Source organism: Amphiura filiformis, chromosome 16 (assembly GCF_039555335.1).
Source record: "Amphiura filiformis chromosome 16, Afil_fr2py, whole genome shotgun sequence".
Classification (NCBI taxonomy): Eukaryota; Metazoa; Echinodermata; class Ophiuroidea; order Amphilepidida; family Amphiuridae; genus Amphiura; species Amphiura filiformis.
Window position 1 is genome coordinate 34,697,241 of NC_092643.1, and position 15,565 is coordinate 34,712,805.

The 15,565-nt window shown below is 36.1% G+C and overlaps 1 protein-coding gene across 1 annotated transcript in view; it reads left to right on the forward strand.

Moving 5' to 3' along the window:
• The window catches only part of LOC140135911 (uncharacterized), a 232,440-nt gene that overhangs the window by 44,617 nt on the left and 172,258 nt on the right, over positions 1 to 15,565 (forward strand). Inside the window, exons 28-32 of the mRNA XM_072157581.1 lie at positions 1,357 to 1,614; positions 3,334 to 3,600; positions 6,710 to 6,970; positions 7,798 to 8,052; positions 8,300 to 8,554. Coding sequence (XP_072013682.1) covers positions 1,357 to 1,614; positions 3,334 to 3,600; positions 6,710 to 6,970; positions 7,798 to 8,052; positions 8,300 to 8,554 — 1,296 coding nt within the window. The remainder of the gene's footprint in view (positions 1 to 1,356; positions 1,615 to 3,333; positions 3,601 to 6,709; positions 6,971 to 7,797; positions 8,053 to 8,299; positions 8,555 to 15,565) is intronic.

Below are 15,565 nucleotides of genomic sequence, written 5' to 3' on the forward strand. Positions count from 1 at the left end.
ATTGGGGTTAATTATTTGCAAAGCTCCATGCTGATTGGTGATTAAAATGAAAATATCCTGTAATTGACCAATCAGAGGCAATGTTAGATCGGCAGGTAGTGCTCAGGGGGTTAAATTCATATGGGTGATTGTGTTACACATACTTACCCAAACTCAATAACCAGAAGCGACAGAAGTGGTGGATGGTTAAAATTATGATCATAATTGAAGAAAAAATAAAGCAATAGGCCTAATTGCCCTGTGTATTTTTCCTTTAAGCACAAAAAACTCTTTTGTGTTTTGGGCCCATGGATAACCGGCAAATACCAAATAGCAAATCACACCTTCATATTGGGCTAAAATAATCAGAAATTGAAATTTTTCACACGCTTCATGTGCGCAAAAAGGTCACAGTAAAACCGGAACAAAATATGCTCGTCCCCCAAACCCCCTAAATTTTAATGCTTCCACTGCCACTGTCTATAACATGGCACTTTCTGTTAATTTCAGATCATTTTGATATTGAAATATTTTTTAATTGTGTAAGCTGTATGGTGTGTGTAATGCAATCACCTGTAGCTGTAAGCTGCACATGTTTCCATACACAGCCAGATTCTTCACTCTTTATACAGGAAGGTACTTATACCTCATGTATATATACTTCTGATACTCCAGAATACACATTTAGATCCTTATTGTTTTATATTCTGGCTAAATTCAAATGGCAATTAGCATGTGTACATCCATATCAAAAGGATGCACTTTGTCGACTGGCAAATAATAGCTAGGAATAAATACCAGACTCATCTCAAATGGATGTCACCAACTCATATGGTTTAGGAATGTTCTCTAAACCATGTTACTTAAGGATGATTTGAAGTGTCTTCCACTTGAGATGAGTCTGGTATTTATTTATAGCTATAATGTAAAAAGAGGTACATGAAGCAGCCGACGAGTGCATTCTTTTGATATGGATGTCCACATATGTGACTGCTTAAACAGGTTCTGTTAATGGCATTTCTTACATGTACCGTACTCAATCTGGGATCTTAACTCACTCTGAAGGATAACTACTCTGTGTATACACTGGTGTACATTGTAGTACTCTGTGGATAATCTGGCTGTGTATATTATGTAATAATCAAAGACATTTGACTTCAAAGAGTTTGGGCACAGAATAATCAAACAGGTAACTGGGTAAATCTGACATTTTGGCCTGTTACATATGGGACTAAAATAGTATGTCTCCAACAATTTGTGATGCACACAAATATGGCAGAGTCCAAACTCTTTGAGTCTAACATCTTTGGTATAATTTATGACTATTGTGTGAATTCTGCTATACTTTATGCTTTACCATTATTTTCGTCACACAAGCTACGGTAGTGGATGTGATACCGCCTGTGATCTCAGGCTGTGTCAACGATTTCTCCGTGGAGCTCCCCGCCGGTAACACACAAGGTATCGTTACCTGGCCGGAACCAACTGCGACGGACAACTCTGGGGTGCAACCATCTGTGTCGAGATCCCACATTCCAATGAGTCTGTTTTCACTTGGTCGAACCAATGTCATCTACAGATTCACTGACCAAGCTGGAAATATGGCTACCTGTTCATTCCTTGTTACAGTCACTGGTAATTAATAGTTCACCTCCTTACTCATTCACAATGATGGCAGCACCCAGGATAATGGCAGGGGATGGGTGTAATGGTGTGTAGGGTTTAGGCTAATGAAATGAAATGATTAGTTTCCCGTCACATTTTTTTTCATTGAAATATGAATGAGGTCATGATTTCATTATTCATTATTTTAGAAAATTTCATTATTGTCAAAACCTTCATTTATATGGCTATTACCCATATTGTTGATGAAAGACCATCTCAACCAGATTGAGAAAAGATTTGAATTTGTTTTTCATGATTTCATTATTCATTATTTTGGAAAATTTCATTATTGTCAAAACTTTATATGGCTATTACCTATATTGTTGGTGAAAGACCATCTCAACCAGATTGAGAAAAGATTTGAATTTTTATTCAAATGAAAAGAAATTTGCAATTTTTGTAATCACTAGAAACATGATGATGTAATCCTTAAAATCACTATTTACTACATCCTCTACCCCTACAACTAAGAAAAACTGCTGAGTATGATCAGCATGGGATGTCAGGCATTTTGAGAGTTTCGATTTTGATTATTTCCGTCTCAATTTTCAGATAATTGACTTTTTTTTGAAAATATGAAAGTTTTGGTCAAGTTGAAAAGGTGATGCAGGCGGGGGACAGGAAACTTAGAATCAACTTTCATTAGACTAATGGGGGAAATAAGATGTAATGCATGGTCCAAAGGGCTGATGTCATTTTGACTCATGGATATCCAATCACGACCATCCTTTGTTTTGGAACGTCATTCTCTGTTATGATATCATTTGGATAGGATCACTGAATTTCTTTTTGGTCAGTTTTTTGAGCTGCTTTTAGGCAATCGTCGGAACTTCCAGCAATTGGTCGATCAGATTGTTTGCTAATGGCAGATTCCAGTTTACAAAAACAATTTAAATGAAATGAATAAACCATTCATTCTTTCCAATTGCTGACAAGAGGCGCAAATTGTTGTCAATATGTGGACTATCTGTCCGCGGATAATTAGCACACAGAATATTTGTAAAAATTTACAAAAATATGCAATATTACTTGCATTTGTGATAATATATAGATTGGTTGTTTATTGGGTTTTTTTTGGAGGGGAAGGGGAGGACTGGAGTGCTGTCATTCATTGTTCACGGTGGTGGAAACATTGAAGTTAATTGTTGTGACGTTCTTAATTTTCACAATTTATGTTAAATGTTTTAACTTAAAAGTTTCATTTACATTGTTTTTCATAAATGGAAAGGTTTCATGTAACATGATATTATATAGGATAATTAATAATACAGTTTTACATTAATTTTGTGTATGTTTTTAAAAGGTTATCACATTATGACATCTACTTGATTTTTGACAGTTTGCCTCCTTTTTACTAAAACATCTTAAGATTGAAATTGCATGATTGGGAGGTCAAAGGTTAAACAGAAATAAAATGGGTTAAAGAGTAAAAATTGAAAAAAATAAATACACCATCTTACTTAGCTTTAAAAAAATGTCAATGACCTATCTGTCTACGCCCTTTAAATTTTAATTGAAAACAGGACTAATTTTATGTGGAACAGGTAGTTGGTTCCCTTTAAACTGACATAAAATCTTCCTAAGCCACTCTTTTGGCAAAAGGTAAAAGAATAAAATCAAGTAGAAGTCCAATTGCATGTTTTATTGTGCACCTGTTTCACTGTATTCATTCCTACCCATTTTGCACAGTACAAATGCCTGATCGCATTCCACCAACCATCACTGGATGCCCACGGGACATGGAATACACAGTCAACGTAGCACCAGGTCAAATACCTTCACAACAAGTCTCCTGGACTGAACCTACTGCAACCGACAACTCGGGCATGGCACCCTCTGTGTTGCAAACCCACCTACCGGGTGATGAGTTTATTGTTGGCAGCACGACTGTCATATACATTTTCAGTGATCAGGCTGGGAATCAGGCCCGATGTGAATTTGTTGTTAACATCATTGGTAATTTTCCACCAATTCATACATTTTTATGTCGTCTGCAATTTTGATCCTAATTTTGTGGCGGGAAAGTTTTCACCTGCATGATTACTAGCAGACAGCATTGATATAGAGATAGCCAGTAGATGCTAACAATAGTACTAATTTTATTTCTATTATTTTTGCCCTTTATACTAACATTTTACCATTTCTTTTTGTAGCATATTTTAGCAAATTTATTTTCATTTTTATCTTTGTTTAGCAGATTGTTTTTCATTTTTGCAATTTAACAATGAAAATATTGCAGTAGATAGTCTTGCATTTATTCTTCCAATAGAAATAGTTAACTTTGATGTAGTGAGAGTGCCTTTATTGAAGATCTTTTACTCATTTCTTGTAGTGTGTAATTATTGATTTGCACATTAATATAGCTCTAAATCACTTTCTGCATTGAATCTTTTCAAAAATTGCAAAAGGCTTTTGTAAATCTTTCAAAGTGAACCTGAATAGTATGTTCTTGAGGTTGCATTTGACCAAAATCATTAGTCTGAAAAACCAATAAGGGTCATTATGAACCATAATCCATATCCCAAGCCTTAATCCTCACCCCTAACCTTTAACCTAAGCCCAAACCCTAACCTAACCATATCCCCAACACTAACCCTAACAATAATTCTAACTCTAGCCTTAATCCTAACCCTAAAAATGCCCAAAATCTTACTTTAACCCTATGAGAACTACCTGCCGATTGGCCAAAAAGAAAGTTTTCATTATCAATTGGACCAATCAGCAATATTGTTAGAACAATTTCACCACGCAAAAAAAAATGGGGTGAATTATTTACAAAGCTCCATTCTGACTGGGGATTAAAATGAAGATATCATGTAATTGACCAATCAGAGGCAATGTTAGATCAGCAGGTAGTGCTCAGGGGGTTAACCCTTTTAGACTAATGACTCATCGGACTGATGGGTGCTCCTTGGAAATATATCTACACTTTTGCTGTTTTTGCCTCTTTCTGTATTTGAAAAAAAAGTTATGACAAAGAATGACAAAATGTTTTGCCATGTCTTCTGGTTAATGGCTATTACTGTATTTACTATGCCTACTATTCATGCCTCTTTCTGTATTTGCAACAATAAAAGAATTAATTCCAAATGATTTTTGCTATATATACTAATATTACTTTGTGAAGTCTAGTTTTCAAGACTGAAAGAAGCTAATTATATTTACTTTCTAAAAAGAATAATACTATTTCTTATCCATTTCAATAAATAATAATTTTGTATTATTTAAATATAATTTCTTTCTGGACTTGATTTCTGTATGTTTGCTAAACAGTCAATTCATCTTCCCAATTTGGCTATTCGAATTGAAATCCACAGCCTTAATTTCCCACACAGGGAGTGTGAATTTCAAATAAGCTTACCTGAATGGGTGACTCTAATAGAGGATATCCATGTTCTTCTATAAGCTCCATATCCTATCAGCGACTGCTATACCTTGTTTAGGACTTTCAAAAGAAGTACCTGCATGTGCAACCATGACTGTTTCAAAATAGCCCGCCAACATCATGCAGGCAACTCCGAGGTTGTGCATTGAATTGGTTTGAATGAGGAATACTATGGGAACCAGCGCCTTTTGTTAGAAGTCACACATGAGTAACGTGGATAACCTCTATTGCAATTTACACCTGCAGTAAGGGAGATTAAATTTATGTCTTCCATAGATGGTGTATGGTTTTCTTAATCTTTTTAGTTTCAGTTGCAAAATGCAAAACGAGGAAAGCTCTGAAGCTTTTGATTTTGATTGCTTGTCCTAAAATTGGTGTATACAATCTTCAAAATGATATTACCTGTATGACAAACATCCTTATGTTCCAAATTGTAGACTACAAATTTTTACAAGTTTATCGTTTGTCAGAATTTGCTAGTGAAGTGGTTACATAACTCCTTGGTAACTGGATCACACACCTTTTGGAATTAATAGTACATGCCATAGACTTTGTGTTGCGATCATTTTGATCGTGGTGCACAACTCAAAAGCGTGATCCAGTTTACAAGTTTATCGTTATGAGTATGTCAGAATTCGCCAGCGAAGTGGTTACATAACTCCTTGATAACTGGATCACACACCTTTTGGAATTTGTAGTACACACCATAGACTTCGTGTTGCAATCATTTTGATCGTGGTGCACAACTCAAAAGCGTGATTCAGTTGACATCGGATTAAACGTAACATTATGAACATGGGATCCTATTGTAGAGATCCAAAGGCAGCTTATTAATTAACATGATTCAGCTTGATAAGTGAGCAACAGAGGACAGCACACAGGTTTAGTCAATGGCGCAGTGCTGATCCCTGTTGTATAATTCAAGAGAATTCATGACGATATGTTACATTATTTTTAATTTAAAATATGGCCATAAAATACAATTGCATAATACTCAAATGTACACTTAATTAAAAATATTATAAAAGCAAGACTATACAAAAAAGCTTTACTTTACTAATAAATTATGGTCCTAACATTGAGACAATTTTCATCAAATCTGATTTGTTTAAAAAAATTGTTAGGCAAAAAATCATTGTGTTAATCCTAATTAACATTCACCAATTCATTTCAATTTTTATAACCATGAACAACATATTGTTTTATCATTAATGCACTTTGAAACATTCAACTTCTAATATTTGTTGTATCCGATCAGTCCAAAAGTCTTGAAGTTTTCCATTTTAAATCCACCTTTGTTTTGGATGTGTTGGTTTTGGCTACATCACCACCAGTTGTATCCATACATATCATGTACATTGTCAGATTCCTATTGGGTCCGCCCACACAGGTACACCGCCGCCAAGGTACTTAGCTGGTACTGTGTAGTACCAGGGGAGTACCAGTATAGCACCAGTGCAGTTACCACTGGTGGTGGGTCCTGTGCAGTAGCATCATTGGTACTGTATAGGTACTCTGTGTGTGCCTATGCAGTACCTTGGCGACGGTCTGTGCAGACAACCGCAATAGGAATCTTGTAGTGTTGGTTGCACATCACCAATACTCCCAGTGTATTGCACATCATGTAATAACACATAACAACCATATATCCCTTCCATTTTTTCCATTGTATCATTCTAGCCGGTGTAATAGACACAGCACCACCAGTCATCTCAGGTTGTCCTGTAGCTCCCGTAATAATCACAGCTCCTATGGGAAGCTCTGGAGAAATCGTCTCATGGAATCCAATCACAGCGACAGATAACGACGGAGTCCAACCATTTTTGACGCAATCTCACCAATCCGGAAGCTTTTTTGCCGTTGGTGAAACCAGCGTGCGTTACACGTTTACAGATCAATCAGGAAATAGTGCATTCTGCACATTTATCGTTAATGTTCGTGGTAGGTAAAAGAGAGAATCAATATTGCCACGATCTGAATCTGAATTTTAAATCGCTGCATAATTGATATTGGTACTATTCATCAGCTTGGTTTCCATATAATAGCAAGACTTTAAAACGTCCATTAATGTTCATTCTTATTACTATTGTTATAACAGATTACTATTGTTATTGTTGTTGATGTATGCTTAAAATTGGTATAATTTTACATTAATTCTATATGTGACACAATCTGCTCCATGGGGGCCAAAGGAGGCATTTTTGAAAATTGATTTACTATAATTATTACCTTGTAGTTACATTAGGCTGTCATATAATGAAAACACCAAAGGTCTAGCATACTTGGTTCTAAAGTTATGAGATTTTGTGATGTGTATTTTCTTATGTATTTTATTGTTTTTTACTTCTGTGTGTTTGCCTTTATCTCAGTTTCAAATTTGCCACCTTTGGCTCCCATGAATCAGATTGTGTCATATATAGTACATCGGACAGAACCTGCAAATATGATTTAATAACTGCTTTCCAGAAATATACCATCAGTTAAATCCAAGAAGGACATTTAGTTTATAACAACAAAGCACTTTCAACATTCTCGCATTGAATTGTTGATATTTATGTACTATTAAAAACAATCATAACAAAAAACAGAATTTCCAAAAAATTTCCAAATTTCCCCTTTTGATGTGCCAAAAAATTCTTTGCCCCCCCCCCCAGGGGCATTTCTCAAAATGTTAAAATCTCTTGAGAAATATTTGTAAAATTGTACTGATTTACAGCAATTCATTGCAATGTACACATCTTACACATGAAAATCTCTTACATTTCCAGTGGCGACAGATGTCAATCCACCCATAGTACAAAATTGCCCTGAGCCGTTGACCTACACCGTACCATCTGGTGACATTTTCCTGAGCGTGAGCTGGATTCCACCGACAGCATTTGATGCTGAGGGTCCAGTGGATCTTCTGCAGACACACAGACCTGGAGATACCTTTGTACTAGGAACTACAACAGTGCAGTATATATTCACTGATCAGGCTGGCAACCGGGCTAGCTGTATATTCACAGTGACAATAGAAGAAGGTATGTTCATCTGAGGTCAAATAAAGCTGTAACCTGTTAGGCAACGAAAAAACTCCCCTGTTATAGGTGGACGAACCTTTCAAGTAGGGTTGGTGGGTTGGCCCTTTTTGTTTTTTCAAATGACCTTAAAAATCACCAAAATCTGTAAATATTTGGGTCAGCATTCATTTGTACAGGAAAATTAAAATATCCATAAGCCTCTAATTTGCATATCTAACGAGTCCTTAATTTCCATGTCTCTCTTCAGGACAAACTGACACAATTCCTCCAGTAGTGACCCGCTGCCCAGAGGATATTCGTGCAGAGCTACCAGCAGGATCAACCTCAGGCAGTGTCACATGGCCAGAACCACAGGCTACTGATAACTCAGGAGTGACGCCAACCTTGGTTTGTTCTCACCAACCTTTCACACAATTCCCAGTCGGAACGACGCGGGTTGTGTGCACATTCACCGATCCTAGTAGCAACACAGCTATATGTGCCTTTGATGTCATCATTGAGGGTAAATACACAGTTGTAAATACCAATCCCACTGTCCTGGACTTTTTTACAAATCTGTCCACCTGATGGTGGACAAGTAGCCTGAGTCTGACAGGCCTCAAATTAGAATTGGTATTTCTTTTACTTGCAAACCACAACCGTGTGTACATTAAGAATGCCTGATTAATTCAGTCTATTGGACATGATACTATACTTAGAAATTAAAAACCTTCAAAACATATCTTCCCATGTTTATCCCAAGTAGCATTTGGCCTTGATGATAAAATTTAAGATATTCCCATCTTCAAGGGTGATATTCTTCCTCTGATTAGAGTAATATCCACCTTTTAAAGTTTTTCTTTCCTATACATATGGGATATTCATTGACTTTTCGTCCTTTTTAATTAAACCTCAGTGTCATGTCTGCATCTTGACATTATGAAAATATGCAGATTTTACTTTTGGATCTATTCAAAAACTGAGAAGCCAGTTACTATTAATGATTTAATACACCAAAGTATTCTTTGTTACAACTGTCAAGCTTGCCCACATTCCAGATTTAAACTAAATCATAATCTGCCCTTTATCTTTAGACAAAGTCAGGCAGAAGATTGTCAGGGGGAATCTTTTATCATTCTCTCTATGTTTCTGTTAATACTTATTTTGTTAAAGGCCCATAATTGTTCTATTCTGTATTCCTTAATACAGGTTTTGCTTTTGATTATTTGCTATTCTCTGACATCCATTCTTGGGTGTTTTTTTTTTTTTTTTTGATATGTTTTCTTACTATGATCTTTATCTAACTTTTTAAGAAATGTTTTGTTTAGTTTTCAGTCATCTTTTTTTGGATGAGTTCAGTCTGAATGACTTTTCTTTCTACTGCAGCTTTTATGTATTCCTGTGCATGAAAACTATGCTACAAGTTTGTTAACTTTTGACATCACATGGTTGTATTGTTTTAAGTCATAAACTAAGGTTTTTAAGGTTTTTATACAGATGAATATAATTGATGAATAAAAATGAGATGAATATAAATGAGATGACTATTAATGAGAGTGAGCAAGGGAAGATAGAGATGTGTGAGGGAGTAAGACAGAGATGAGTGAGAGAGGGGAGAGGAAGAGAGGGATTTGAGAAAAATAGAGAGAGGCATGGATCTATGTATGCATGCATGTTCAGTAAATGAACATTACTCTACATGCATGCATGTATCCAGTATCTTGTGAGTGTTGATGTCAGTGTGAGAGGGTTTGGTTTGATGTTGCATGATATGTTCTAAAGGTCAAATTATGTACTTGTAATAACCTTTTTTGTAAACTTGCATCCACAAAAATAATGAATATGTTTAAGACTGTTCATTAATGCTGTGGATGTATGCTATAATAAGTAATATACTAATGTCACATTGCATAGGAAAGTATAAGTAAAGAATGCTGTTGATTAAGTTAGTTGTAATATGTATTAATATGTTTTTACATATTCTTGAAATCGATATAGATAATACTTATTCCTAGTTTTTTTTTAAATCAATGAAGGCCATCTTCTCTATTATGCTTGTCCGAGTTGACATTTTACTTTTTACATTGGTATGGACTTCAATTCAAAATCACAACTTTGCAGGTTTGCGTTGAGTCATTGTGTCAAGAATAGAGGCCATCAGCATGACGTCATATGCCGCCATCTTGTGGGTACACGCTGCGATGGTTGTTCGATCTCCATGCGTGAACAGCAAAATCACCGCGTTGATGCGTGATAACAGCTGCGTGGCAAGCTGCGCCCTGCGCGTAGTGTCCGACGCATGAACACGCAGATCATTTGTACCCACAAGATGGCAAAAGGCTGACGGCCTCTATAGGCTTGTTACCTTTATTGTCTTTCTCCACCCATAAATTTGTACCAACATATAGTGCTTAGAAGTGTTTTGTGAGAGGAGTCAGTGGCAAACCCTGCTCAGCATGCTATACTGCAAAGTCTGGCCCAAACACCTGGCCCAAACACCAAGTAAAAAAGAGATATCACTTTGCTCTGTGAGCATTGTTCTCTGGCATGATCTATACCTCTTCATAACTTAGAGGCAGCTTCAAAACTCAAACGCCAGTTGACCGGTGGTTGATGGCAGTTGAAGCATGTTTCATTGTTTAAAACAATAGAAACCGGCTCCAACCTTATTAACCTGCAGGCAACTGCTGGTCAAGTTTTGAAGCTGTTCCTTATAAAGCTATTGTCAGCTCTGCAGGTATATTAGAGAAGATTGCAGAAATGTTGTTATGTTGTAATTATAGCCTTAAAATGCACTAGTAGGATGTTATTGTAATACTTTTTGTATAATAGAAATACTGGTATATTTTGTAGTTTGCACTGTATGTAACAATTTTAGATCTGTATTTTTCAACTAGATCATTCACTCCTGTTATTTGTTCCTGAAGTCACTCAGGTTTCTGGTTTAGTCTCTTTAAAGCCTTTCTTACTCTACTAGCTGCATGCACAAAGTTGTTCCCTCTCAGATGTCTTGTTGCAAGTCTTCTCCCAGATGTCAGTGATGATGTCCAGTTGTTGCACTCTTCTCTCCTCTTCATGTTGCCCTTGTACATATCCTGGAGAATATTAAGGTGAGTGTTTCTAGTTATTTTATCCACTAATATTTGTGATATTTTACCAACTTGCAATGCCAACAGGTACCGATCCAATGGACTCGCCACCCGTGATAAGCGGTTGTCCGAATCCACTCCCTCTTGTCGTGCCACTGGGAACGTCATCACGGGTGGTGACGTGGACCGAGCCGACGGCTACCGATGATTCGGGATTGGCTCCGATGGTGACGCAAACTCACCACTCGGGAGATTCTTTTCCAGTGGGCATGACTGAAGTTACCTACACCTTCACTGACCAAGCTGGCAACACAGCTACATGCGCATTCATTATAGTCATTGGTAACATTAATAAATTGCATTTTTTAACAACAGGGTTGCCAGATGTTCAACTCTTTTCTTCTCTCACCAATGTGTCAGTGCAGGCCTGTAACCAGGACTTTGTGGAGGGTGGATTTTTGAAAAGGTGTGCCTGTGGGGGAGTGTATGCAAATTTTGGTGGATTCTTGGCGAGTCTTTTCGATTTGGGGGCAATTTTTGGTGATCTTGGGCGATTTTTGGTGATTTTGGTGGAATTTAGGATTTGGGGTATTTTGGGTGATTTGGGGGGATTTTTTGGATGATCTTAGACAATTTAGGGGGTGCATGCCCATTGCTCCTCCCCTGGCTACAGGCCTGTGTCAGTAAGGAATAAGGATGTAAATATTTTCAGTTTATGGGGAAAATTTTGCATTTATACCCATTAACAAAATCTGTTGATAACAAAATGTCGGCATATCGTGATATATAGTTTCCCCAAGGTCATTTGAACAAGGTACACTGTTACTGTGAATCTGTATTACAAATAGGCAAAATTAATTATGGATAATTACTATGAAGTCTGGCAACCTTGAGCACATTCATTCTATACCTGCAACCCATGCAAGCTTAAAAGCCTATGCACCCAATGCAAAAAAGATAGAATAGAAAGCAAAAATGCACATTAAAAATGCACAAATTGTAGCTGCAGTTTTAGGGCTTGCAATGGATGGAGATTTGTTATTATTTTGATTGCCCGAATAGCCCCAAATAGCTAAGAAATTGAATTGCTATGGTAATGGTTAGGTAACTGAAGGAATGACTCCTGAATCGTGGTTTCATGTAGAAAACATATTTGGTGTGTGACATCGCTTTGCTGCTTTTATTTTATTTATTGTTTGTAGCATGACATTCCATATGTTTGAAAAACATGAAAAAGGAACTTCATAGGTTGACACTGGCATAAAGGAGACTGAGTGCCCCCCCCCCCTCTCATACATGTCTTGCACTGCAGGAAAGGCTAGCTTAACTACCAGGCGGTGAAAATATCTTACACTTCCCACAATGCATCTCTTCCCTGTACTGATTTGCTATTCAGTGCAACATCGGTTGATAGTGACAAGAAATACCTCAGTTGCAAGATCTGTATTAGCAATTTTTGTCACTATTAACCAAAATAAGTACAGGGAAGAAAGCATTGTGGTCACTGAGCAGTGAGCATACTGGACATATACACAACCGCAACATTTGTACCATTGGCCTCACCCACTTGCAAACTGACCACATGATATGCCTCTGTAGATTAGAGTCTAATGTGCAAGGAACTTTAGATGTCCAGAAAACAAATTGCAGGGAACAGGGATCGCTTCGGATCTAGCACAATTTAGGAAATGAGGATCAAGTTTATTTGCATGAAGCATTTTTTTCTATGAAAGCTAATATGGTCATTATAACATATAGATTTGTGATGGTAGTGTGCACACACAAACATACAAATGTGAAATTACAGGGAAAAGGAATGCTTGGGATCTAGCACAATTTAGGACATGAGGATCAAATTTATTTGCATGAAACTTTTTTAAAGCTAAAATGGTCATTATAGCAGGGCAGCTAGTGTACACAAAAAATGGAAAATGGGATGTTATGCTGGCAGCACTATTTTTGCACGTTAAGTTAAATTGCAAATTGCTTTTTACCAAAGTTTGCTTATTTTAACAAAATGGCTGTTTTGTCTTCACTAATTTGCAATTGAAGCATGAAATAACCTCCAAAAAGCAAAAACAAAACAAAATTGCTGCATTGATCAAGACTAATGATGAAATTATATTTTCTTCCATTGTGTTTACCTTGTGATGGATTATGAATTATAATTATCTCCAAGCAGCAGGTAAAGATGGGATGATGTCATCCTGTACTCATGTTTATTCATTGTTAGTGTTATGCATATTCAGTACCTTGTAGAGTTACAGTTCTACTGTCTGTTCAATTAGCTTAGATTCTTGAATTTTTAAGATATTTGAAAAATAGAAAATTGTGGTCAAAGTCATCAAAGAAAAGTGTTAGCACAGCCTTAGACCTAACGTGATTTATACTTTGCAAATTCCAAAGTTCAGTTTAAAACCCCATTTCTTTTCAATTTTGCCTCATTTTAGGCAGTTACTTGGGTCCACCAAAAGGGTTCGCGACCTTTTTACAAATCGAGTGGGACGGTCCATTCTCAACTTAGGGCATAGACCCATCCAATTTAGCAAAACAATCTGTCCACCAATCTGCCCTGCCATTTCAATTGTTATACCGTTCCGGTTATTGGATAGGTTCTATATATAGGTGATGATGGTCCACCGGTTTTTGTTACACGAATGCATAACATTATTCTGAGCATTATTTTTTCCTAAACAATGACATTAAAATTATGGATTTCGTTCTTATTTCAACTGGTTTACAATGTAAATTGAGTTTTGTTTAATACCATCATTCCTTCCCAAGAATATCAGCATTCGCTTGACATTTTCAGATACAAGAACTTTACAAGAACTTAAAAATAATTTTAAATAATATTTTCTTGTACAAAAGTTCTTTTGTTTCCAAATGCCCTTCGCATAGTTTGTATTCAACAAACAAAAGGAAATAACAAATTGAAAATAAATGTGTAGTTTTATAACAATAATAGGCCTACACCTTCTCAGACCCATTCGCACAAATAAATGATTAAAATGAATAAATAAATAAATATGCAAGGAATGTATTTATATAAGCTGGGCCTATTTTAGAAAACCTTAGTTCATAAATAATAACGCAATGTTTCAACGGTAGGGTTTCAACACAAATTAGGCATACTGGCAAATATAGCTATTTTGCTGGACAATACTTCCTGATGCGGATGGTTGAATAAATACTATCTCAGCGCATTATGACATTCGTCCCCATTGCTCTAAATGGATTGATTCAAAAAGTTTATGGTACCCGACGTTCTCTGACTTTTTATGAAAATATCGCGGGAAAAGACCAAAATTGAAAAGAAATGAGGTTTTAAATTGAACATTAGAATTTGAAAAGTATAAATCACGTTAGGTCTAAGGCTGTGCTAACACTTTTCGTTGATGACTTTGACCAAAATTTTTTATTTTTTCAAATATCTTTAAAATTCAAGAATCTAAGCTAATTGAACAGACAGTAGTGTTGCTAAATTAAACCTTATATCAATGAACTGTATTCGCTAGCAAAGTGGTTACATAACTCCCTAGTAACTGGATCACGCATCATGGAATTGGTAGTACATGCCATAGACTTTGTATTGCGATTATTTCGATTGTGGTGTAGAACTCAAAAGCATGATCCAGTTGACATGGTGATAATCGGATTACACGTAACACTTCGCTGGCGAATTATAGAGAAAGCCTGGGGTATTCAGTACAAATGACCATATGGGTATGTGCTGCAAATATAGGTGTCATTCTTGATGCACTGGTATAACAATGGTCCCTCTTCTGGGTCATTTTTGGTATAAAAATTGTTAAGTCAATTAAAAAAAAATCCAAATGTCATCTATAAACCTAGAACCCAAATTTCAATATTTATATATATTTTTTTATAATTAAAAATTTGCAAAATTGTGTTAAATTTGGTCAAAACATTGTTCTTGGAAAATTGGTATAAATATTCTTGGAGGCACATTCCTACTGAAACCAAACTTTAATACCCCGGGAGATAAAACAATGTATAATTAAAGTTTGCAAGTCACTACATAGCTGATAGTGGTTTAAAATATGATGTGGTTTGTTTTAGCTTCTCAAATGTCTTTTAACTAGTACATACATATTAAGTTGATTATGTTATTTTGCAGTGTTTTAGCTTTCAGTTTAATGTGTTCAGTAACAATTGAGTAGTTTAGTTTCTATTCAGATAGCCCCCCCACCGCCAAAATGGCGCACCAAAGAGTAATTCAAAATGGAGAATAACTTCTAAAACCTTTTGCCCAATATGCTTCCTCCATATAGGATTATCTGGGTGTGGGTTTTTATAGTATTCATGCTATGAATATTATCTTAAATATATCTAAAATATGAGTATGAAGTGTGGTATTGTGTTTTGGTATATACCATATTTAAGGGTTTTAACCTAGAAATTCCTCAGTATCCCATGTCTAG